This window comes from Rhineura floridana, chromosome 19 (genome assembly GCF_030035675.1).
Source record: "Rhineura floridana isolate rRhiFlo1 chromosome 19, rRhiFlo1.hap2, whole genome shotgun sequence".
Classification (NCBI taxonomy): Eukaryota; Metazoa; Chordata; class Lepidosauria; order Squamata; family Rhineuridae; genus Rhineura; species Rhineura floridana.
The window spans coordinates 21,841,816-21,866,399 of record NC_084498.1 but is presented as its reverse complement, the minus strand read 5'-3'; the positions used below and the strand labels follow the sequence as shown (position 1 = coordinate 21,866,399).

The window sequence follows — 24,584 nt, the reverse complement described above, 5'->3', positions numbered from 1 at the left end:
AACTGACCAGCATGTGTCTTTCCTTTGCTATGGATAAACTTTCAAGCCAGTGCCTTTGCTTTAAGGTGAAACTGATCAGCCCCTGTCTGCATTAAAGAGATCTCTTGCTTTCTCCCAGGGCTGGGAAGAAAAGGATCCAATACAATTCACAGGAGGAGAAGGAGGGGAGTGGGAAGGAGGGGGAGGGGGTGGATTCCGGGTAGGCACCTTTTAAAGCCCCTGTTGTAGCTGTCCCCATCTATCAGCGGGTGTAGGAACCTATCCCTATTCTTTCCATGTTATTCCTACCGCTGGTACCAACGTTTTTGTTAAAGAAGTGATGTCCAGGAATGCATCCACTTTGTTAACTGAAAGTATTACTGTGTGCCTCTGAATACCAGTTGCCGGAAATTGCAGGAGGGGAGAATGCTGTTGATCCCAGATCCTGCTTCTGGGCTTCCCAGAAGAGACATCTGGCTGGCCATGGGATGCTGGACTTGGTGGGCCACTGGTCTGATCCAACAGGGTTCTTCCTAAGTTCTTGCGGCACCAGTAAGCCCAGGCGCACTGTGCGGGCCCGGAGGTCTACTCAACACCATCCTAGTAAGTGGTAGCGGGGTATGTGTGTGGGGGTGCGAACATGACGCTAGCAAGGGATCCAACTGAGGTCAGCTTGCCTAGGACATTGCAAGATGTAGAACTGTACTTAAACCTCAAAGAATATCAGTTGTCTCAGAGAGCTGAGTTGCCCTGTCACTTGATTACTGAAGAGTGGACTTGCAACCGAATGCATGAATGGTCTCCACCAAGGATCACTGCTTTCAGCTGACGCCAGGTGATACGTTGTTAAAGTTATATAAAAACATATCCCACTTTTCCAGGCAAAGCCTATTAAAAGCAGCTTACAACAATATATATATATATTTAAAAAATCAATATTACCACAACCAAGAATAAAAAGAGTTGCACAGAAATAAAAACAGGCTTGGAATTTCAATGACATTCCAAAGAGGGGGATGAAAATTACTCAGGGGGATGTCAAGCAAAACAAATGCATCTTTCGGGCCTTCCGAAAAGCCTCAATTGTAGCCACCCACTAGGAAGAGTTCAAAAGGTGTAGAGCCATCACAGAAGAAACCCTTTATCTTGTGGCCAGCCACCTCACAGACCTAAGAGGCAGATGCACCAAGAGAGCCTCCAACTGAGATCTCACTGTGTGGACAGCATGATAGAGGTGCAAGCGAAACCAGCACTTTAAATTGGGCCTGGAAATGCCCTGGAAGCCAGCGTAGGTGGCATGGTCAGGTGTTATACAAGCTTACAAATTTATACCCATCAGGCAGCTGCATTTTGGACCAGCTGAAGCTTCCAGACCGTTTTTAAAAGACAACCTCATGTAGAGTGCATAATAGCAGCCTAGTCTGGATATGACCGGTGCATGAATCATTGTGGCCACACATGCCCTCTCCAAAAAGGGCTGCAGTTGCCACTCCGGTCGAAGCTGATAACAGAAAATGAATTCTTGACTACAGACGCTACCTGGGCTTCCCCAGTCAAGAGAGGAATACAGGAGCGCTTCCAAACTTTGACTTAGTCTGTTAGTGGAAGCACTAGCCCGTCCAGGACCAGTTTAATCCTCCCTCTGTGGTGTTTGAATTTGTGGCTTTCCAACCAAACTTGTAAAGTAACCGTCTGATGCTGCAAAATTCTGAGTGGTGTGATATCCTAGGGGAAAGGGGGTGGGGAGAGAGAGAGAGTGAGACAGATTGTGGAAGGGGTGGAAATGGGACAGACTCACCTCTTGTGTTTCATAATCAAGCCAACTGAATAGCAGACATCTTTGTGTTTCTCCTCGGAGTGGAGCTTCACGTCAGGTCCTGCTTCCTCTTTCCGACGTTCGATGTGCTCTAAAGTATGTTGAACTAAATAGCCCACTGCTCCGTGCTGGGAAGGGTCCAGCGCTTGAATGTGCTGCAAGATGTCCAGGACCTTGGAGCAAGAAAAAAAAAAAAGTGTCGTTACAAAACAGCTGCCATTTCAGCCACCTGGTACTACAGGCAATCAGACATATAAGAAGGGGTTAATACCTCTATGAATGCCCCAAGAGTTCTCTTAGAAGAGTTCTGGGGAGGGCTAACTTTTTTGGGATACTTATTATCTATTGATTGCCCTAACTGATCTCATGCTGCTGTGATTAATGACTTCATTGTATTTTATCTGTATTGTATTGTATTTTACTGAATTTTAGTTTGTACGTCGCCTAGAGTGGCTTCGGCCAGATAGGCGACACAAAAATTAAAATTTATTATTATTATTATTAATTATTATTATTATTATTAGGACGGAGGACAGAAACCTCCAGCCCACGGACTTTATCAGGCCTGCCAGTCCTTATTTGGCCTGGGAGGTCATTTAGGCTGAGCCACACCCACCTGCCCTACACCCGTCTCATGTGACATCAGGTGTGGGGCAGGTAAAAGCCTGTCTCAGCGGAAAGTGCATTTACAGGCACCGCCAAACATTAGCGCTTCTTGGAATTCTCTCCCACAAGGGGCAGTGATGGCCACCAACTTGGACAGCTTTAAAAGAGGATTAGACAAACACATGGCTATCAATGGCTACTAGCCATGCTGGCTATGCTCCGCCTCCACAGTTGGAGGCAGCGTGCTTCGGTATACCAGCTGCTGGAAATGGCAGGAGGGGGAGAGTGCTGTTGCACTCAGGTCCTGCTTGCGGGCTTTCCATTGGGACATCTGGTTTGTTGTTGTTGTTATGTGCCTTCAAGTCGACCACGACTCATGGCGACCCTATGAATCAGTGACCTCCAAGAGCATCTGTCATGAACCACCCTGTTCAGATCTTGTAAGTTCAGGTCTGTGGCTTCCTTTATGGGTTCGATCCATCTCTTGTTTGGCCTTCCTCTTTTTCTACTCCCTGCTGTTTTCCCCAGCATTATGGTCTTTTCTAGGGAATCATGTCTTCTCATGATGTGTCCAAAGTATGATAACCTTAGTTTCATAATTTTAGCTTCTAGTGACAGTTCTGGCTTAATTTGTTCTAACACCCAATTATTTGTCTTTTTCGCAGTCCATGGTATGCACATCTGGTTGGCCACTGTGAAAACAGGATGCTGGACTAGATGGGCCACTGGCCTCATCCAGCAGCTGGGCTCTTCCTATGTTCTTACTAACACAATACACAAACTCTGCAGCGGTGGAGGAGCCACGGGGTGGAACATAGGAGCCACTACAGACATCGCCCACAAAAAGACAAAGGATGTTACGCTAAGCCCATTTAGTGCCGACAAAGTGAATCGGTCCAAAAATGAAGGAGAGAGGCTGGTGGCCTCCTGGTGCAACCTTCCTTGCTAGCTGGCGCAATAAGGGCCCACCATGTCTCTGCAAATTTATCAGATTTCATCACCTCCTCCCCTGCATCACCTGCTTTACTGCGTCGGTTTATGCAGCAATGCTGACTGCCACAGCTCCCCCCCCCCAATCTCTCCAGAATAAAAGGGGAACTCTCCCTCCAACGCTGGACTTGAAAGTTTAGCACAGCAAAGATGGCCAGCAGCCAAAAGGAAGTGGATCAGAATATTACATCTCTCTCCTGAACTGAAAGGACCAAGGAGAACCCTTTCAGATCTATTTGGGTTGGAGAGAGGTGCAAGAGAGATAAACATATATTTGATACATGTTTGGGACTGTTGGCATGTGCAGTTAGGCAGAACAGGGAGATTTCTGGTTTTGTTCAGGAGCAAGCAGAATCTGCGCTAGCTTTGGATGTGGATGATTTCATTAATTAGGTCTACTAATCAAATAATAATTTTAATAATAATTAATACAAATAATTAGTAGTTTGGGTAGAATTGCAGGGCATCGGATTCACTGGTTAACCAGAAAACGCCTCAACTATTGAAGGAGATGCTGGCCCAGGGGCGGGCAGAAGTGGGTCTAATGCCAATCCTGATGAACGAAGCGCTAGACAGGCAACGTGAGGTGTGGAAAGATGAGTTTAGGATGGCTTCAGCTTCTCAAAGAAAAGGGAAGGAGACAAATGACAGCCTAAGAGAAGAGACGGCAAATCCTTTAGGGAGAAGTCCTTTCTCCCGCCTTTACTTACTGTAACTCCAGGCCTTTCATAAAATGAAGGCATACAAGCCTTAATAGGTACCTTCTCTGGCCAGATTCCCAGGTGAAAGTACAATCTAGCTTGAAGCATTAGATGCTGCACGTTGTCTGGATACATGGCCAGGTACAGATCCAAAGAGTCTCTCAGGAGCTGGTAGGACTGGTCAGTGCTTTCCCTAGCAAGCAAACAAACATTCAAGGAAAAACATGATGCCATTGTTTATGTTCATCATCATATCGCTGAGCAGTGGAGGCTGGTCCACTAGGGCGAAAGGGACACCGCCTCACCAACCTCAACCAGCCTCCTCCTGCCTGTCTCTTTACTTTCAACCAGACCAAGGGGTGGCCTTGCCTGTCGGCTTAGTCTCAGAGTTGCCTTGCGTCCTGCCAGATCCAACGAGTGCCAGCCACCACTGTTGCTGAGATGCCACACCTCCATGATTAAGGGAGCTCCAATTCCCCTCAAAAGCTTTTATTCGGTTTAGAATATAAACAGAGCCTCCTTCCTCCCACCTTGAATGCTGTGAAAGCACAGTGTCCCAAAGCACCCAAGTCTTTAGCATGCATATCCGGGGCAACACAAAAACTCCAGGGCCTGGGAGGCACAGCATGATATGCAGTTCCCAGTGTGCCTATATAGAGGGCTCGGGTGCCCTAGGAAAATGACATTTCCCCAGAGCCTGTAGCATGCAGGATGCTGCAATTGCACCAGGGAGGGGCAAAAAAAAGAAGCATTTCAAGAGAAGTGTTGAAGGGGAAACTGCAAACTGAGCGAAGTCCAGCTCCAAATCAAATTGATGGGAGCTTGGCCATCATTAGCTTACAGGCCTGGGGCCCAGTGCAGGTGGGAGAAAGCATGGTTTGCCTCACCTGTAGAAGAGACCACAGTGACTGCTAATGGGTATGAGTATGTGCTTCATTTATTTATAATGCATTTATTTGTTGGCCGCCTTTCTGTGTATATATGTTATAATGGTGCAATCCTTACAACAACCCTGTGAGGTAGGTCACTTTTATTATTATTTGCTCAATTTATTACCCACCCTTTACCATCAGGTCCCAGGGTGGGTTACAACAATTTAAAATTCAATATTAAAAACAGTGAAAACAAATGACAGCCACAGGGATAGAGTGGGTCTTGAAAACACATATCTCAGGTGTAGAGATGTAACATTTCCAGAAATTTTGAAGCCATGGAAAAAAAACCTTTTTTCCAGAAATAAATGGAGATTATGCAATATTAGCACTTTTTACAGATTGAAAATCACTTTGTTACTTCAGAAACATCAAATGTAATTATGTACAAGTTGGTTTGGCATAAAATTATCACATTTGGTATATTAAAAGTACATTAAGAAAATTATGTCTTCGCTAGTCCTCCAGTGTCAAGCAGACATAAAGTATCCATTCCCATAAAAAGAACTGAGAAAAAGGGGGAGACCAAGATTCAGTGTAACATTTTATTCATCACGCTAAAATAAAACATTGCACAATCCATTTTTTCTTCATTTTTTCCCATTTTTCCAATTTTTTGGGGGGGAAAAAGGCTTTGGAAAAAAACTGGTTTTCCCCCTGAATTTTTCCTGTTTTTTTCCAGGCCTTCACATCTCTACTCAAGTGTCAAAGGCAGCTGTGTCTTCAGCATATGGCCGAAACTATATAAGGAAAGGAATTCCACAGCCAAGGAGCTGCCACAGAATGCCCTCTCCCTGGTCACCACGACCTCGAACATCTGAGGGTGGTGGAGCTACCAAGAGGGCCCCTTCTGCTGATCTTCACACCTGAAAGGGTCTGTAGGGAAGGAGACGGCCTTTCAGATATTTGGGGTCTAGGCTGTTTATCCCCATATTGTGGATGGAGTGGTATGGGTCAACAACAGCGGCTGCCAATGGCCACGCTAAAGAGTTCACAGCAGACACAAATGGGACTCCCCAAGTTATGGCTGTCTCTCAGCAGCTGTGGAATACTGTCACCAAAACCTGAGATTTCCAGGTCTTCTTGGAAAGGATGTCTGACCCAATAAGCTGCCGGGCTCTTACCGCTTTCCAATGTTTAACAAGTTGCCCACCATCCGCTGTAAAACTTCCTTTGCTGTCGCCACGCCATAAAATTCCTCGGTCACATGGTGCCCAATCAGGTACTCGCATTCTTTCACAGTGAGCTGCCTTCCCTTCCCAAAAGCATCGATGTAAACATAGTCAAAGATATTTGTACTTCTGAAGGAAAGACCAAGAAAACTGAAACTGAGTGCAAGCCTTTAAAGAGTGCAACGCGCTTCACTTTCTAGAAGAAACAAGGTGCTCTTACACGTAAGAATGAGATTTTTGCTCTTGCGGTAGGGGCTGAGTATACCTTGATAAGGCACACAGATATACCAATATGATGAGATATACAGGGGAAGAAAAGTAGGCTTGTTTTTAAAACAGTGCTCCTTAGGCAAAGAGAAAATGGCACATGTTTTGCATGATGTGAAAGGTGAAACATTATTATTACTATACTGCCCTTCCCCCCAAAGGGAACCCAGAGCAGCAAACGGATGTTAAAGCACTAGAAACATCTCAAAAACAAACATCTTAAAAAGCAGTTCCAACATAGATGCAGACTATGGTCTCTACTTAAAAGGCTTATTGAAAGGGGAAGGTCTTCAGTAGGTGCCAAAAAGACATCAGAGATGGTGCCTGTCTAATATTTAAGGGGAGGGAATTCTCAAGGGTAGGCACCACAACACTAAAGGTCCACTGTCCATGTTGTACGGAACGGACTCCTTGATGAGATGGTTCCTGCAGGAGGCCATCATCTGCAGAGTGCAGTGATTGGACAGGTCAAGTTACTTATAACTTCAGGAGATTTGCAACATGTATAACGCCGTTGGTCCACCCAGTTCAGTACTGTCTATACCAGGGGTGAAGAACCTTAGAACCCAGCCTGCTGTACAAAGGTAAGATTCACATTAGTAGCTCTGCCTGCTTTTGCCTCTGACCCCTGGACGTTTGCCCAGAAGGGAACAAGGTCCTCAGGCTGAAAAACATTCCCCTTCCCTGATCTGCTCTGACTGGCAGCAGCTTCCAGAGTTTCAGATAGGATTCTTTCAGCCACACCTGGAGATGTTGGGGCCTTCTGCATTCAAGACATGCGTTCTTCCACTGATCTATGACCGATTCATTTGTCCGAAAGATTTATCTCTCTACCAAGTTTTAAATTTTAAATTTATTTAAAAACAATATTTATGTACCACTTAATCATCATAACCTCTGAGCCATCGACATGAGAAACACATACATTAAAATTACCGATAAAAACCAGATGTTAAAAACATGTTCACCTAATTGTTTTTCAAAATGAAAAAAAAAAAGCCGTTCCAAAATATACATCATAAAATAAAATTACGTATTAAAATAGATGGCAAATTTACACGCCTGGGTGCAGGCAGGCGTGCTTAAACAAAACATTTTAGCAGGCACCAAAAAGAGCACAGCCTAATGTTTGTGGGCAGGGAGCAGAGGCTGGCTGCCACAGTGAAGGATCGATTCATTGCATGTGCGGAAGGAACATTTTGTGGCACTTGTAAAAATGTCATTTCCGCAGATCAAAGTGGTTGATTGGGCCTATGTGGGGCAAGCCTTAGGGCAGGTATAGGGAACCTTTGACCCTCCTGATGTTTATTTTATTTATTTATAGAAGTATTTATCTACTGCCCTATCGCAAAACATCAGGGTGGTGTACAACATCACAAAAACATTTAAAAACAAATGACTTGCTGAACGACAACTCCCATCAGCCCCAGCAATGGCCAGGGATGATGGGAGTTGTCATTCAGCAACATCTGGAGGGCCAAAAGTTCCCCACACCTGGATTAGGGGAAGGGAGGACTACTAATTTGACAGGCCAAGCTGCTCAGGGGCACTGAACCCTTTCCCATTATCAAAATCGTCCCTCCTCCCCGCTGCCCTCGCCCCAGAGGCTGATTATCACCGAACCCATCTTAGATGAAGCCCTTCCAGATGTTTGACGACCACAAGCAAGACGACATCATTTAGAAGTCTCTGTAGAGCAAGAGAGCGTTTGGCATGTAGGTCTCAGTCTCTAGCAATCATTTTGCATTTTTAAAATAAGTAAAATGGCATTATCTCACAAGCAACACCTGCAACAAACCGTTGCTAACCAGAGAGCTCCTGTTCAGGGTTCTTGAGACCCTGTTCCATTTCTCTTTCCCACTCCCCAGCCCACCGCATCTTCTGTCTCTCCACCCCATAGCAGTCCGTCAACATCCTATGCCTTACTGAGCATGCTTGGTCCTCATGGGGCCTTTCTTCCTACAGATTTTCCTGCACTTCTGCTGCGCCTGCTGATCTCTTCCCTCTTGTGCACGGCTGATGCTGTTTTGGCTACATAAAGGGCCGGAACTTGGAGAACTGAGATTACTGAAAGGGGGTGGAGGGTGCAAATGCCATTTGCACCCTCTGGAAATCTGCTTCCATTCATTCTAGACAGCTGCGTTCTCACCATCATGTGACACCAAACAGAGCCCTTGGAGTGAATTTATAGCCTTTTCGTTCACGCACTGGCCTGCTCCCCGACAGTTAATGAGATCGTTCTGCAATGTTATTGATGACTCTGGCAAGCAGCGGGGTTTTCTAATCAAACACAACTCATTTTTCTTTTGTAAAGGGATGGGGGATAGCTTCCCTGCACCTTAACATTACTTCATCGTTTGGCAACGGGTAACTAGAAAACAGCAGCACGGGTTGCTAAACCGTCTTGCTGCCCAAGATAGTTGCTGCTCTTGCTGTCTTGCCAGCTCGGAAAATAAGCTTCCTGGTGGAATAAAAGGTCTGGGAGCCAAATGGAACTTAAAAAGCTTACCCTTCTGTCCCTTGGCACCATCTGAGCAGAAAGTGACTGGGAAAGTTGACTGGCTCAAGATGAACACCCAACTGCCTAGCAATTGTCAAATAAAGCACTGACAAACTGATTGGGATTCCAGTCCTGTGGATCAAAACCTGGAAACAAAAAAGTGATACCAACAATGAGAAGCTTTATTTATATATTTTTTAAAAAAACCTTTGATCTCGGATTATGTTTAAACCCTCCTCCCAACAGGAAGGGCAAGATCAGTTTACAGTCTTGCAATACAGAAGGATCCTCTGCTCTTACAAGGGAAGGAATACAGTAGGATTCAGAAGGCTGCTAGCAAACGTTGGGGAAGAAATCATATAAACATTGACAGCAATCTGCTGCACTCTGTTTTGCTTAGTTATAAGATGTATAAACCACTTTTCACCGGATTGCAGTCCCAGAAAAATTTCCCACAGAGAAATAAAAATATAGCGTTAAAAATGGATACAAGTTAAAAACAGCAGAAAATAGCAGCAGCTGCAGCACCATGACAACACACAATCTTAAACTCCAGAGTGTATTTAACCAAGCTTTCCACAAAAGCCAAGGAGAACAAGGTGTGTTCTGATTAAGTGACGGAAGGGCATCAGGGACGGCACTTAGGAGAGATCCTGTTGATGGATCTTTCCATCTTGCCATTCTGTAGTGAGCCCGGGCCTCGGCGCAATTCTCAGCAATGCCAGCCCCCAAATCCCCCAGAGCATTCAGGGATCCTTCAGATTCCACAAGCCTCCAGGGGCGATCACCCCCACCCTTCCCTACAGGGTGGAAACTGCCACCATCAAGTCAACCCTCACCAGGAAATGGTCTGTTAATGACAAACGTGCAACTTTAAAAAACAGCCCACTCCGTAGCATACGCTAGATCAAAGGTGTGCACATTCGACAAGGGCCCATTTATATATTGGAAGTGTGGGGAACTTTTTGCCCTCCAGATGTTGCGGAACTACAACTCCCATCAGCCTCAGTACACAAGCCCAATAGCTAGGAATGATGGGACCATGAAAGTCCCAAGCCGGGTCAATCAAGGCAGCCCTGACACAATTGCTTTAGTCCCCCCTCAAGCACAATTGTGCAGGGGCTCTGCAACAAGTCCTCAGCCACTGGCCAGTAGAATAAGTGGCACAACAAAAGGACCCCTGTTCTGTCTCTTCGGCCCAGCCACTAAGTTCAGACCCTCTGGTGCCCAAGCACACTGGAGAGAGAGAGAGAGAGAATGAATTTCAATAAAATGACAGCGAGGCCCTCTCCCGGCCCTCCAACCTATGCTAGTGCTGTTTAGAACAGGTCAGGCCTACCCAGGCTGACCACTCAGGTCTGGTTAAACATGCCAGGTCAGCCACCACATCTGCGATCAGCTTGTGGGTGATAAAGACATTTTGTTGGAGGGCAAAATGGCATTCACTGACAGCAGCACAAGGTGGGAGCCAGGTTTGTCATAGCTACCTAGGTCCCAATGGCTGGGGGATGGGCCCAGAAGAGGAAAGAGACTGAAGTTCTCTGCTGCTGCTTCTCCTCACCGGGCCAGAACAAGCCCAATATAGTCTGTCCCCTTGCCTGTGACTCCGCAGATCAGAGCACCCTGACCCCCTCCTAGCCACAGTTGTGCCCTCCCAGTCATATACTCCATCTGCCCTAGATTAGAGGTTCCCACACTGTGGCCTGTGGTCAACTGGTGGTCCATATGCTTCATTCAGACAATCCATGGCACATCTGCAGATTTGCGGTTGAAGACGGGAGACGGCCCATCCATCGCATGAAATATTCATTTGATTTTTAGTGATATTTTTATTGCTTCTTCAATTCCTTACATTGTTACTTTATTGTATTACAAGGAACAGAAGAAGCAATGAAACTGCCATTAAAAATCATATAGTGACTAGCACGGTGTTTTTACAATTGCGACAACGGGTAGAAAAATCATTTAAGTGGTCTACCAAAACCCTCAGCTATTTTCCGTGAGGGAAAAAAGGTTGAAGAACCACCATTCTAGATCACTGCTCTACGGCAGTGTCCCAGGCTGGCCTCTGCAATGCATCTGTACACAAAAGCAAGTTTACGAGCAGATCTGATTTGTTCATTCGCTTTACCTGGCGAATGTAGGAGTTCAGGGAATTGTAGTAATCCACTTCATTGCCTTTATATTTTAATTGCTCATAGAGGACGTAATTCATGGCATCAAGAACCTGCCTCTGAAGCTCCACCTGAGATACGATCAAGGCCTCTCCTGAAACATAAGAATAAAATAATTAGCTAAAACGGCTACAAGAGAGCGTTCACTTTAGCACTTTTCAAGAGATTATTCTGAGATGGTGTAGAAAAGAAAGCAGGATCATGTCCTCCCTATACACATTCATTGTAACATTCGAAAGAGCTTATATGCAGGCAACATGCACATCCATAGGGTTGTATCCAACCAAATTCTACTGAGAGTAGACCCATTGGAATTAATTTCCCCACTCGTCTGCTAACCTCATTGCCGATACAAGACATGAGCTTGTCTCACACAGTGGAAGGACTGCCATAGGAGAGGCTGACACACACAAAATAAGTAGCTGAGAACCATACCTGCTTTTGGGGTCACACTTGGGTGTCTGGAGTTTTTCGATTTTAGGAATTTACGAACTTTAGCAGCAATATCGTCAACCTGGGCCTTGACGTTTTCCAGGCAGATGTCAGACAACGGGTTGCAATACTGGTCAATCAAGACAGCCCCTAGAAAAAGCCAGGAGACGTAGAACTTGCATCTGTCTTTTTAAAAAATTGTACGTGTGATAATATGTAATTACACTTGCTCAAGGGTTATGAGCAAATTTCATCTAAGTAACTAGGAGAAACTTCCTAACAGTAAGCGTTGTTTGACCACAGAACAGGCTGCCTGCTGGAGGTGCTGCTGAACCATTATCACAGTTCAAGGCTGGATGTCCGTCCGTGAAGGATGCTATATATACATAGTGCCTTGCAAAAGTTATTAGACCCCTGACCAATGCTCTCCTATTACTGAATTACAAATGGTACATTGTAATTATGTTCGGTATGATATTTTATTTTGAAACACTGAAACGCAAAACCAATTATTGTAAAGTGACATTGGTTTTATGTTGCGAAATGTTTGCAAGAAACATAAAAAACTGAAACATGGGCTGCTAATTTTGGTTCAAAGGTTTGAGTTAAATTATAAAATGATATGGTCCTACCTCTTTTGTAATGAGTGTTAAGAGTTTTTGTATTGTAAAAATACTGGATTATTGCAGTAGATTGTGCCGTTTTGTTGTAACCATATTTTGAGCAATGTTCCACTTTGATGGTGTTTTTTAACCAATGGCCTTTGGCTAACAATAAAGTTTGGGATTGTAGGACTGTCGCCTATTATCGCTTTCAGGCCTCTACTCACCTTCCAAAAAGGACTGTTGTTCTGCTGGGCGCTGAAGATACACCTTCAGTTTCTTTAGAATATTTTGCTGCCGCATGAAGTAGAGAATTTTCTTTGCATAGTACTTCCACGTCAGGCCTTTCCTGCACAGTGAAGGAGAACCACAGTGGACGGTTCCCGGAAGAATGAAAACCAGATGACCAAAAACACAAAGAGAGAAGCTTGAACGGTATGCTTAAAAGGGACTATTCAAACAGGAATGACAATGAAGCACTGAAAGCAGGCTCTTATTAACACAGATCAGAAATCTCCCATGATAATGAAGACAACTTTTTACCCTAAAACACAATTTTATCTGTGGAACTCAAAGCACGTAGAGAACTACAATGTTGTTCAAATACTATCTTGTCCAGTTGGGTTTTAAAAAAAACACATAGTAATTTTATTAAACTTTAGCATAGCGTCAGAAATATGAAAGCGAAAGGAATCAGCAAACAATAAAGAAAAATTGTAGCAACACAATAACGAATAAAGGAAGGCCTGTAAGAAATTGCTATTTGTGGGGAAGAAAGAAAGAAAAACAAGGTTTTTTAAAACCAAAATCACTGTCTGCCATACAAACAAAACGTGACCAATCAGACAACAGGGAAAAAAAGTGAATGTGTTTTAAGAGCCAAAAAAAAAAGCCACAAGGTGAAAGAAACACAAAACTCAGGCTATAAAGACCAGCCTTCGCCAGCATGGTGCCTTCCAGGTGTTTTAGACCACAACTCCCATCAGTCCCAGCCAGTACGGCTAATAGCCAGGCATAATGGAAGTCCATAATGCTTGGATGGCACCACGTTGGCAAAAGCTGATAGAAACGATGAAGAACAGGTGAGCAAAAATATATCTGAAAAACAGTGGAAATCTCAACTTCATCTCTTCTTTTTGTCTCGATCAGCCTTCGTCAACCTGGTGCCAGATGGTTTGGACTTCCATCACGAGTGACCACGAGCTGTGCTGGCTGGGGCTGATGGGAGTTGTAGTTCAAAACATCTGGAGGGCACCAGGTAGTCAAAGTTTGATATAGACAACAAAGGTTGAGTCTGCCACTATTTTTTTTTCAGTGAGTTGCCAATGAAAAACAGTATTTTTTCCTCGGCAGCTACAAAAGAAACAATCTACAGCACAGTCTGGCCGCATCCATGGGAAGCAGGCGATCAGCTGCTGATAGCCCAAGTTGTGCCCCAGCCAGAAATTCCTAAGAAAGGGGAGGGCAGAGAAAATGCTACCCATCAGTTGGCAAGAGGACTGGCACCCCCCCCCCAAATAAAAAAAATTGGGTGCAAAATCCAGCAGAGCTGTCAGTTTTCCTATGGATTGCTGGTATGTTAAATAAAATAGTGACTTGTGAGCATAAAGCCCTCCCTGAGCTTTAGAGACAAGGCATGGTGAAAATCACAACACAATCAACATTGCTTTAATAAGGACTAAAGGAGAAATGGAAAATACATTCCGCCAGAACCAGGTTTTTAGACATTATTCTGCAATCTTAATTTTTGTTTTCACACAACGGCCCGGAAACTTCTCCGTTACCCTTTTCATTATCTGCATGGTGGGCTTGGTTATGCTGAATATATCTGGAGATTACAGCCCTGTACAAATTGGCAGCTTTAAGTATTACATGTACACATATTGAGATACAAGTCTGGCAGATTACTGAATAATCATTTTGTAAAGCTGCTGTGAACAGAACCTTTGAAAAGGATTCTACATGCCACCTTCAGTCTAGGAAGTCCTGACTGTGCAGCATTTATGGAGCTAAACAGGTGTGGACCTGGTCAGTGCCTTGGATGAAAGACCAATTTAATTTTTATTAAATGAGAACAACATGTATTATTTAAAAGCTATTCTTTTAAGATGTCTTCTGAGAGACAGCGTAGTGGTTAAGAGGTCTTCCGACAGGGAAGACCAAAATCAAATCCCTACTCAGCAGTGAAGCTCATTTGAAGAACTTGAGTCACCCACTGGCTGTGTTTAAACCATGGTTTGCCATAACGGAAATGAGCCTTGCCTCATTCTAGTAGCCACAAGGAGGAGTTCAGAAATGTTCACTTCTGTTTTTGAGTTAACTAGAGCTTGTTGAACCCAACAAAGTGCTGAATTTTGTTTGCTTGAAGCAAGTCAATTTCAAACCGTGGTTTATGAAGGATAATGGGTTGCGAGGGTTGACTGAACAAACAATAGTTAAGATCAACCTACAGTTTAGGATTCAGACACAAGGCTGAACTGTGGTTAACTGAAATTGGAAGCTTCTTATCTCCTCCTTGCAGGAAGGGGACAGGTTAGGTGGAGCATGTGAGCCCCATGGAAGGCTTGTCTCATCCCATCACAATAAACCATAGTTTATCATGATGTTCGAATGCAGTCACATCTCTCAGCCTAGTCAACCTCACACGGTGGTTGTGAAAATGATAGGGTGAAAAGAAACGATGTACAATCCCTGACCTCTACGGAGGAATAGCAGGGAAAAACAGATAAAATATAAACAACCTCATACCTATCCTTTCCCCTGCTCCAACCATTTTATCCCCAATTTTCCATTCCAAAGATCCAGTTCTACAGAATGCCTCTTACCTACATCCCATTGTTTATCTATATACTCCTGTGCTTCAAATGCATGCCCAGGAGATGCTCCTATTCCTCCCCTGGTCTCTTTCCACCCTCATTCATCTCCATCCCCTTCAGCAAAAGATCAACCCTCACAACCCATTATCCTCCAGTCAATCAGGATGCTCAGTAGGAACAGACACGCTGTGGGGACACCTTCCAGGGAAGCGATTTAGCTTAATGATAGCGAATGGCAAAGACTGCAGCATAATTGGGCAGAAATTAGCATACATCTGCACTTAATAAGAACGTGCACAGCCAATGCAAAAAGCTCAAAGGGCATTAACCAGAAGCCTCATCAGTGCAAAATGTTAAGCAGCAACAGCATTGTTAGAAGATGAAATAAAGGGAAGCATATGCAAGCAGCTTCAGTTTTGGTGTATTCTGTAAAATGAGGATGTGGCCCTTCAGATATTGTTGGGACTCCAACTCCCATCAGCCCCAGACAGCAAGACTAACGGTCAGGGATGATGAGAGTGGAAGTCCAACAACCTCTGAAGGGCCACAGGTTGCCCACTCCTGCTTTTAAGAGTCCCTTAGCAGCCCCTGCTAACTCCTTGGGCCAGTCACTCTCTCCCACAGCCTAACCTACCTCACAGGATTGTTGCGAGCATTAAAAAAAATGTACAGAGGAAATGATGTATACTCCCTTGAGATTCTTGGAGGACAGGTGGGATATGAACGTAATTAATTATATTCAACATTTTAAAAATTAAATTGCAAGATGGATCTGCCACCTGCATTTCTGCAAGTACTTGTATAAAAATATATTTAAGCCACTGGCCAAGTAAATCAGGAGCACCCTTTTAGTCATTCAAAACGTGGTGATTACTCAGTTAATCTAAACGTTGCAGCTCTATGGAAATGGAATTTGGTTTTGCCGTTTGAAAACGACAGACAAAATTCACAGGAGCCTGTTACTGGAAAAATCCAATGCAATGTTCCTCCAGCCCTTCTTGGCTCTTCAATGTCAAGCTCACCTTCCTTCCATATTAAGGACGGACATCAGCTCGTCCTCAAAAAAGTGGCTTGGACATGCAAGGGTTTCAATATCAGTGAAGCCATCACAGGGCACCTAGCAAAAGAACACAGACGTTACCCCATCAAGTAAGGACATTTGGGAAGGGCCATGACTGAGTGGCAGAGCATCTGCTTTGCATGCAAAAGGTACCAGCTTCAACCCCCGGCATCTCCAGGTAGGGCTGGAATCGACTCCTGTCTGAAATTCTGAAGAGTTGCTGCCAGTAGGCGATACTGTTAAAAAGGTCCAAGGGTCTGCAACTAAGCATAAAGCAGCTTCCCATGTTCTTATGACTTTTCTTACAACACACTAGGAAGCTTTCAAACAGTTTTCTACCTGGGTAACAAAAAGATCACAGAGTGAACAAGGCTGCTTTCACGCCATACATTTAAAGGGCTATTATTCCACTTTAAACAGTCGTGGCTTCCCCCAAAGAATCCTGGGAAGTGTTGTTTGTTAAGAGTGCTGGGAGTTCTTAGGAGACACCCCTTTTCCTCTCCCAGAGCTACAATTCCCAGAGTTGTCTGGGGAGAGGGACTGATTGTTAAACCACTCTGGGAATTGTAGCTCTGTGAGGGGAAGAGGGGGGTCTCCTAACAACTCTCAGCACCCTTCCTGGGGCCACCGGGTGCTGCCGTTCAGCAACATTGGGAGGGAGCTGGAACTTCTCCACACTGGCTGCAGACAAGCGAGAAATCTTACATGATCTGAAAAGAACCTTTTGGAGAAGGATGCCACAATCCTCTGGGCTTCCAAGCCGGCTTTGTGCCGTCCTTTGTATTCCTCAAGCCAATTCACGTTTTCTGACTGGTTATAGTATTTCATTAGCGACGGCCACCTACGCAAGAGACAGACCAGATAAAAAGACCACAGCTGACATTTCAAGTCTTTGTGCAGTACTTCAAAATGCTGAAGGGGTGTGTGTGTGGGGGGGAGGGGTTGGACGCAAACAGGAAATCATAGCAGGGAAGATAAAATTGGCCTCCTTGAGCTGTTAACAGTTTAAAGCAGGAAGTCTGGGGCCTCCTGGGTATTGCTGGACTACAACTCCCACCATCCCTGACCAGCTGGCTGCCGGGAGTTGGAGTCCAGCAACATCTGGAGGGTCACAGGTTCCCCATCTCTGGTTTAAAGTATCCGGGAGAGGAAATGAGGGTTAGGGGGTGCGTGCAATGAGGTTAAAAGAACAACCCACCTCCCTTTCATTTGTTATAGTGAGAAGTTTCAGAAGACTCTAGCAACATAGCGCTTTGGTTGTTGCGGCACCTGCTCTTTGGAATTCCAGGCGCTGTCTCTGTTGTCTTTTTGGCGCCTACTGAAGACCTTCCTCTTCCAACAAGCCTTTTTAAGCAGAGATCTTTCCCACACTGCATCTGTATTGGAACTGTCTTTAGCTGTTTTATGATAGGGTGGGATAAAATGTAATAAATAAATACATGAACTTCTCACCTATTTTTCAAAGTAGAATGCCTTCCTGCAGATATCCCTAGCCATGTGGGAAGCTGCCTTATACCATGTCAGACCATCTCCGTCTGGTTCAGTACTGTCTACACTGACTGGCAGCGGCTCTCCTGGATTTCAGACAGGCAGCCTCTCCTAGAGCGACTTGGAGATGCTGGGGATTGAACCTGGGACCTTCTGAGTGCGAAACATGCACTCCTCTTTCCCGGCACAGGATGCAGAGCCTCCCCCACCCCGCTTCTCCCAGCAAAACATCACAGTGAATGTTGTCCTGGGAAGCCATTGTGCTGAAAAACGGATTACAACTTCTGAAATCTGCCTCTCCCCACTGAACCTGGAGGGGTCCGATTGGAGCACACACACACTGCCAAAGAATATCCGCAGCTGGCAAGTGCTGGGTGGTGGAAAGGCCCAAGGGAGGATGGAGGGAATTAGCCTCAGAGGATGCATGCCCTGTGGCAGATAGCGGCGCCTCTGAGCAGCTGAGCCAAGCATCCAGCATTTTATTCTTGCCAGGAAACGTGGGAGGTAGCCGCATGCCCTGTTTCCCAAGTGATTTGGGCACAGGATTGCTGTGCCAATGGCTGCTTCCTATGGCATGGAACCGAAGCCTCTCTTTGATTTCCTGGGCAGAAAAAAAAATATATCCAAGCCCAAAATATGGGCTGTAATTCTGGACGACAACCTGCTGCAAACCCTGGTGCCTTGGAAGCTTCTGTGACACTGAGGATTAATGGTGCACCTGCCTGTCTATTCAAATGGGAATGAAGGTTTTCTGGGAAAGAAATCTCGGCATAAAATAGCTCTGGGATGAAGCCTATCAGAGGACGCTGCATCCTACCTTTGCGCTCCCTCCCTCAGCAATAAATAAATAAATAAAAATGCCAGTACCGGCATGTATTATTGTTACTATTATTGATTACATTTATATCCTGCACTTCCTCCCAAAGGGAGCCCAGGGTGGCAAACATCAAAAACATCATAAAAACATCTTAAAGAACAATTCCAATGCAGATGCAGACTGGGATAAAGTATCTACTTAAAAGGCTTGTTGAAGGAGAAAGATTAACCAAAAGGAATGGATGTAGACAGGATTTGTCAGCTTTTGAACAATTCCCAACTAAACGTATTTTGGGGGGCATGAAAGAAAAGCAGGATTCACAGCAGAAACTGTTAGGAGAGTTTGAAAGAATGCAAAATCTGCACAGAGGTTTGGGCAGGACCATAAGCTAGACGCAAAAACAAGAGTTGTGGTTTGGAGTTATCTATTCCACATATCACACAATACTCATCACTCAGTAACTTACCCGTATTGAAGAAGCCTGCCTTCCACAGAATCAGGCAATGGTTCCACCTAGTTCAGATTTGCCTTCTCTGCCCTGACTTGCCGTAGCAATCCAGGGCTTCAAGTAAGGTTTCTTCCCCAGCCCTTACTTGAATATGCTACAGACTGAACCTGTAAACATCTGCATCAAAAGCATATGCTTTACCACTGAACTATGGCCCTTCACCAGTGTATATTCAGGAGGAAAACAGAACCAATTCTAAATGTCCGATCCGATACATGTAATATTTTGTGCAAGAATATCAGGAAGGAGGTCAGAAACAAGGGCAGATCATGAGATACAGCGTAGACTGGTTACTTGTCTTGCAAGAATGTTAGCAACAAATTGCACAGGAACCGTATACAGTTGACACCTGATGATCATGGACAGCAGAGATAAAAATTAAGCTAACAGTTGCAGAAGTGGCAAATGTATTGAAAGATCAGTGCTAAGAAAACTCAAATTAGACATGATGTTATTCATGCCTTTAACCCATGCATTTGGGGGCAAAGGGTTGAAGTTCCCCTTCCTCCATACCACAGTACTAGAGATGTGAAGGCCCGGGGGGGGGACACAGAAAAATTGGTGGAAAATCATGTTTCTTCCTACACCTCCCAAAGTCTTTTTTGTTTTTGTTTTTTCTACAAAATTGAAAAGGGAGGGGCATTTCCCCCTAATTTTTCCTGGTCTTCCCATCTACACAATCTGATTCCTCGTCCTCTTGCTGGTTATTTGTTTTAAGTAATAGTACTCATCAGCAGTCACACATGGCTAAAACAGCCTTTCACCAATCTGGAGCCTTCCAGATATTTTGGACTACAACTCCCATCAGCCCCAGCCAGCACATCTGGAAGTCATCAGGTTGGCAAAGGCTGGGCTAAAGACATGAAAAATTGGACATCTAGTCTGGCCCTCCGACAGAAAGTATGTGCTCCTGATAATCAGCACACACTTTCACAGTGTTTTGCAATGATGCCACATAGCATCGTCATTATTTATTGTTAGTTATTAAATTTATATCCCGCCTTTCCTCCTGATGGAGTCCAGGGTGGCAAACATACAAGAAATGAAACCATTAAAATATCTAAAAAACAATTCCAAAACAGATGCAGACTAGGGAAGATCTCTACTTAAACAGCATGTTGAAAGAGGAAGGATGTGAACAATCACAATGGCATGAAAGGTGCCCATCTATTAACACAAGACAAAAATATATCACTGTTGGGAGAATAAATCGTAACTTGCAGACATTCATGCTAATAAGCACATGCACAGACTGTGACAAGAGAACGGCACTGATATATGTAAATTTCTGATCCTGGCCTGTTTTTGAGAACAGCCGAAGTTCATTCGCAGCCTGGCTTTGACCATGTCTTGGCAGAGGAAGACATGGTTTGGTTGCTTTTTCTAACTGCCAGTTGGCTTGTAAAACTCATGGCTGAACAATTCAAAGGACGAGGATATTCTCTCCCCACCTGTGAAAGAGGCTGCTGAACAATGGACGCAGCTCCCCAGTTCAGTAAGCTATTTCCTGGGTTGTTTTCCAGGCTGTGATTCAGATTTTGGCTTTATCCTGTCAGCAGCCAAGTTGGACCTTTCAAAGATTCGGAGCCAACTGTGAGAGCCATTGCAGGCCTGTGTTCCAAAAGCGGCCTTTTCTCTGATCCCTGGACGTCTGGCAAATGTTGAGATATTGACCCTGTTACTCTGGGCCAGACTCCATCGTGAGTAATTACATTGGAGTGCCTTAAAATCCCGACTGCAATTTCAGTTGGAGGAGTTATTCTTTACTCACTGCTGTAAAATAAATAGTTGAAGCAATAATGTAACACAGAGTGGCCATATTCTTAGTGGAAGGATCATTGGGCCCATGATGGCTTTTCGGCTGCTAAATTCATCTGCCGCGGTAAGGGAACACCATGAAGCAGGGATGAAAGGAAAAAATGGAAATGGACTGCCCAGTGAGGGGGTTCAGAGGCTTCACGGGCACTGGGGGAAGACTTCAAGAGTGCCACTGGGATTCCTTGGATATACAATGATACAAATCTACCCAACACGCACACTGGCAACTCCTGTACCAGAGTACGCAGCACAGCCTTTGCTGACCTTGTTCCCTGCAGATGTTCGGACTACAACTCCCATCAGCCCAGAGAGAGAGAGAGATCATCTTCCCAGTATCCCTATTATTATTGCTACTTTACATGTGGGGCTGCCCTTCTCAACCCTGGGTCTGCAGGTTTTGTTGGACTACAACTCCCATCAGCCCCAGCCAACATGGCCAATGGTCAGAAATGATGGGAATTGTAGTCCGGCAACATCTAGGGATCCATGCTTGGGAAACGCTGCCCTAGGGCATGGCATTCTTGGCAATGCAATCTCCTCTTGGGCCTGAGGCTGCTTACCCCCGTGGCTACACGGTTCGAAGCCCCTGATGCCGTAGCCCAATTCACTGCAGCTGCAAAGCACTATCTTCACTACTTCAGGTGTTACTGTTTTACATGTTCTGTGAGCTGAACACTTTGGCAGCAAAAATCCCTTCCAGGCCTGAGATACCAGCCCCTTCCCTCCTCCCCGGTCTCTGCCCATGCTCAGAGGCACCGTCGCTGTGTGCTCTCCTGGACCTGAAACTCTTTAGCAGTGAAAACTCCTCCCGGGCCTCAGACTCGAGTCTAACCTTTTCTTCTCCTCACTCTGAGGCACTATCTTCCCAACAGCACTACTGCTGTTGCTGCTGCCTGTGCTGGAGAACCTGATCACCTCAGCAGTGAGAACATCTCACAGGCTCAAGACTCAAGTCTCACCCCACCATTTCCTCCCCCGCACTCTGTCTAACCTCAGAGGCACTATTAGGGCTGTGGAGTCGGCAGCAATTTTGGGTGGAGTCGGTAGAAATGTACCGACTCCGGCTTCAAAATAAATAGTTTCATAGGAATTTAGGAAAGTTTTCTTGTTCAGAAATTTTTATCAAATAAATATATTTTATGTTCTGTCAATCTAGCCTGATGATTCACGTGGTGGGGATGAAATGCCTTGTGCTACCATTTTACTACAGTAAATTTGTTGTTACTAGTTAATATACATTTGCCATTTATGAAGGAGTCGGAGTCGGACAGTAGAAAAATTGAGGAGTCGGAGTCGAAGGTTTGGCGTACCGACTCCACAGCCCTGGGCACTATCATTCCAACATCACTACTACGTCTGCTTATGTTTTGGGGCCTGAAAATCTTAGCAGTGAGAACTCCGCCTGAGCTTAGGATGCCAGACCTCCTTCCTTTCTCCTCCTCTCTGCCCATGCTCAGAGGTTCTATCTTTCCCAACAATGCTACTGACGCTGCATTATTTATTTATTTATTTCATTTCATTTCATTTCATTTTTAAACCGCCCATAGCTAGTAGCTCTCTGGGCGGTGTACAAAACAGAGTTAAAATACCATGTCACAATAAAATCCGATTCAAATAACATGAATAGCATGTGCCGGAGGAGCCAAAAACCTTAGCAGTGAGAACTCCTCACGGGCCTGAGAGTTGAACCCAGCCTTACTTCCTATCCCCTTCACTTTACCTATACTCAGGAGCACTGTCATTCCAGTATCACTATTGCAGATGCACATTCTCCAGGGCCTGAAAACTTTATCAGTGAAACCTTCCCTCTGGGTCTGGGATGCCTTCCTCCCACCGCACTCTGTCGTAGCCATAGTCCAGTGGTTAGAGCATCCGGTTTGCATGCAGAAGGACTTGGGTTCAATGCCTGACATCTCCAGGTAGGGCTGGGAATGTCCGATACCCTGGAGAGTCGCTCCCAGTCAGTATAGACAATACTGAACTAGATGGATTAATGGTCTGGTTGATACAAAGCAGTCTCCTATGCTCTTACTTAATTCAGTCCTTTATTTAGAACCATGAAGACTAGAACCTTACTTTTTCTATGGGAAGGGCCATATTTCAGTAGTAAAGATTTGCTTGGCACGCAGAAGATTAAATCCCCAGCATCTCCAGCTAGTGCGAAGAGAGTCCCTTGCCTGAAATCCTGGAGAGCTGCTGCCAGTCAGTGTAGACAATACTGAGGTAGGTAGACCAATGGTCTGACCTGGTATAAGGCAGCCTCCTATGCTCCCTTGCAAGCCCTGGGGAAAGGTCGTAGCTCAGTGGCAGAGCATCTGCTTTGCATGCAGATGGCCCCATGTTCAATCCACGCCATCTCCAGGTAGGGCCGGCAATGTCCCTAGGCTGAAACCCCAGCAAGCCTTTGCCAGTCAGCGCAGACAATACCGATCTAAATGCACCAGCGCTCCGCCTTAGTATAATGCAACTTCGGATGTTCCTACATTCCGTCCATGCTCAGAGGCGTCACCTTCCCGATGTCACTGCTGCTCCTGCAGCAGCATATGCTCCAGGCCTGAAATCCTTACCTGAGCAGTGAAAAACTTCCCCCGCCCCCGGGGCGGTAGGCCTTCCTCCCCACCCCCTGCACTGTTCACACGCTCAGAAGCGCTACCTTCGCAGGCTCACTCCTACTAAGACTACGACCACCGCACGCGCTCCAGGGCCCGTTCACCTTTGCAGTGGCAACGCCCCCTGCCCATGGGGCGCCAGCCAGCCCCCCTCCTCCTCCTCCTCCCGCGCCACTCTGCCCATGCTCAGAGGCACTGTCTCCTTGAGGCCCCTTCGGCCGCTCCGAGAACCCCGGGTTCCCGCAGGGCAAAGGCAGGGCCTGGCCTCCCACCCACCTGAGTCGGAACTGCTCCCTCCAGACCTTCCCGCGGGGCTGGCAGGCCTCCTTGAGGCGGCGACAGGTGCAGGCGAGGCGGCCCACGTCGGCGGCGCCCAGCGAGCCGCAGCACACGATGAGCTCCAGCAGCTCTCCGGGCAGCTCCGTCAGGGACAAGGGACTGGGGGCCGGCCCCGGCTCCTCCTGCGGGCCGGACTCCCTCCTCTCCTGCCCCCTCTCCCTCTCCGGCGCCGCCATCTTGGCTGTTTACCAGAGGGGGGCCCGCCGAGGGAGCGTCTCCAAAAAGTCAGGCCGCCCCAGCGACGCAGAGAAGGAGAAGAAATAAGACAAAAACTCGGGCGGGAGAGGAGGAGGAGGAGACGCCGGAGTTAGGGAGCGTCTGCGAATGGCTTTTCTGGCACAGAGGCGCACGGGCGCCTTTTCTGTGTGTGTTTGTTTACTTGTTAACCGCTGTCCTCTCTTCCCTGGTGCGCAGGAAGAAAAATCCTCGCTCCTATGCAAACCTGCCTGGGAATAAGCCCCTTGAATCCAGCAAAGCTTACTTTCAAGCACAGGATCAACACATTTATTGTGGCATAGGCTTTTGTGGACTACTTTGTCAGATGCATAAATTGCAATCCCCATTTGGTGTTTGTGTGTGTGTGTGTGTGTGTATATATATATATATATAGGGATGGAAAGATCTGTCAGTTTCAGTTCTCTCAGTTTCTCATTTTTCATGTTAATTTCAGTTCTCTACATTTCTGCAGCAGTCAGCTAATTTTTTTTTAATCCCCATGAAAATTCTCCACCATTTTAGTGCAAGTTTCTCCAAATAAACATATTTTGTAGACAGTTTTAACAAAGGTACACATTTTTGCAAGCCTCATTGTATTGTGCCTTTTTGCACGTTATTTTCACTCATATATTCATTTTTATGCACACTTTCCCCTTATAGATGCATTTTTGTAAATATTGTTTAGTTGGCAAACTGAATCCCAAAATTCTAACAAATGCGAATTTCGCAGGATGGCTGTATT

General features: G+C 45.6%; 1 protein-coding gene across 4 annotated transcripts in view; it reads right to left on the bottom strand.

The window, feature by feature from the left end:
• Nucleotides 1-23,966, bottom strand: part of FBXO21 (F-box protein 21) — a 34,531-nt gene extending 10,565 nt beyond the window's left edge. For 2 of the 4 annotated variants that reach the window (XR_009759617.1, XM_061602463.1), the window contains exons 1-10: nt 23,564-23,966; nt 16,753-16,888; nt 16,010-16,104; nt 12,399-12,520; nt 11,573-11,719; nt 11,095-11,231; nt 8,973-9,109; nt 6,149-6,325; nt 4,153-4,285; nt 1,778-1,968 (exon numbers count right to left, since the gene is read on the bottom strand). Coding sequence is in view for 3 of the 4 variants with exons in the window: in XM_061602463.1 (XP_061458447.1) it covers nt 1,778-1,968; nt 4,153-4,285; nt 6,149-6,325; nt 8,973-9,109; nt 11,095-11,231; nt 11,573-11,719; nt 12,399-12,520; nt 16,010-16,104; nt 16,753-16,888; nt 23,564-23,802 (1,514 nt within the window). In the remaining variant the exon portion in view is untranslated. Of the gene's footprint in view, nt 1-1,777; nt 1,969-4,152; nt 4,286-6,148; nt 6,326-8,972; nt 9,110-11,094; nt 11,232-11,572; nt 11,720-12,398; nt 12,521-16,009; nt 16,105-16,752; nt 16,889-17,245; nt 17,445-23,563 lie in introns of all 4 variants that reach the window. The other 2 variants (XM_061602464.1, XM_061602465.1) reach the window with 2 other exon arrangements.
• Between the last annotated feature and the right edge of the window lie 618 nt (nt 23,967-24,584).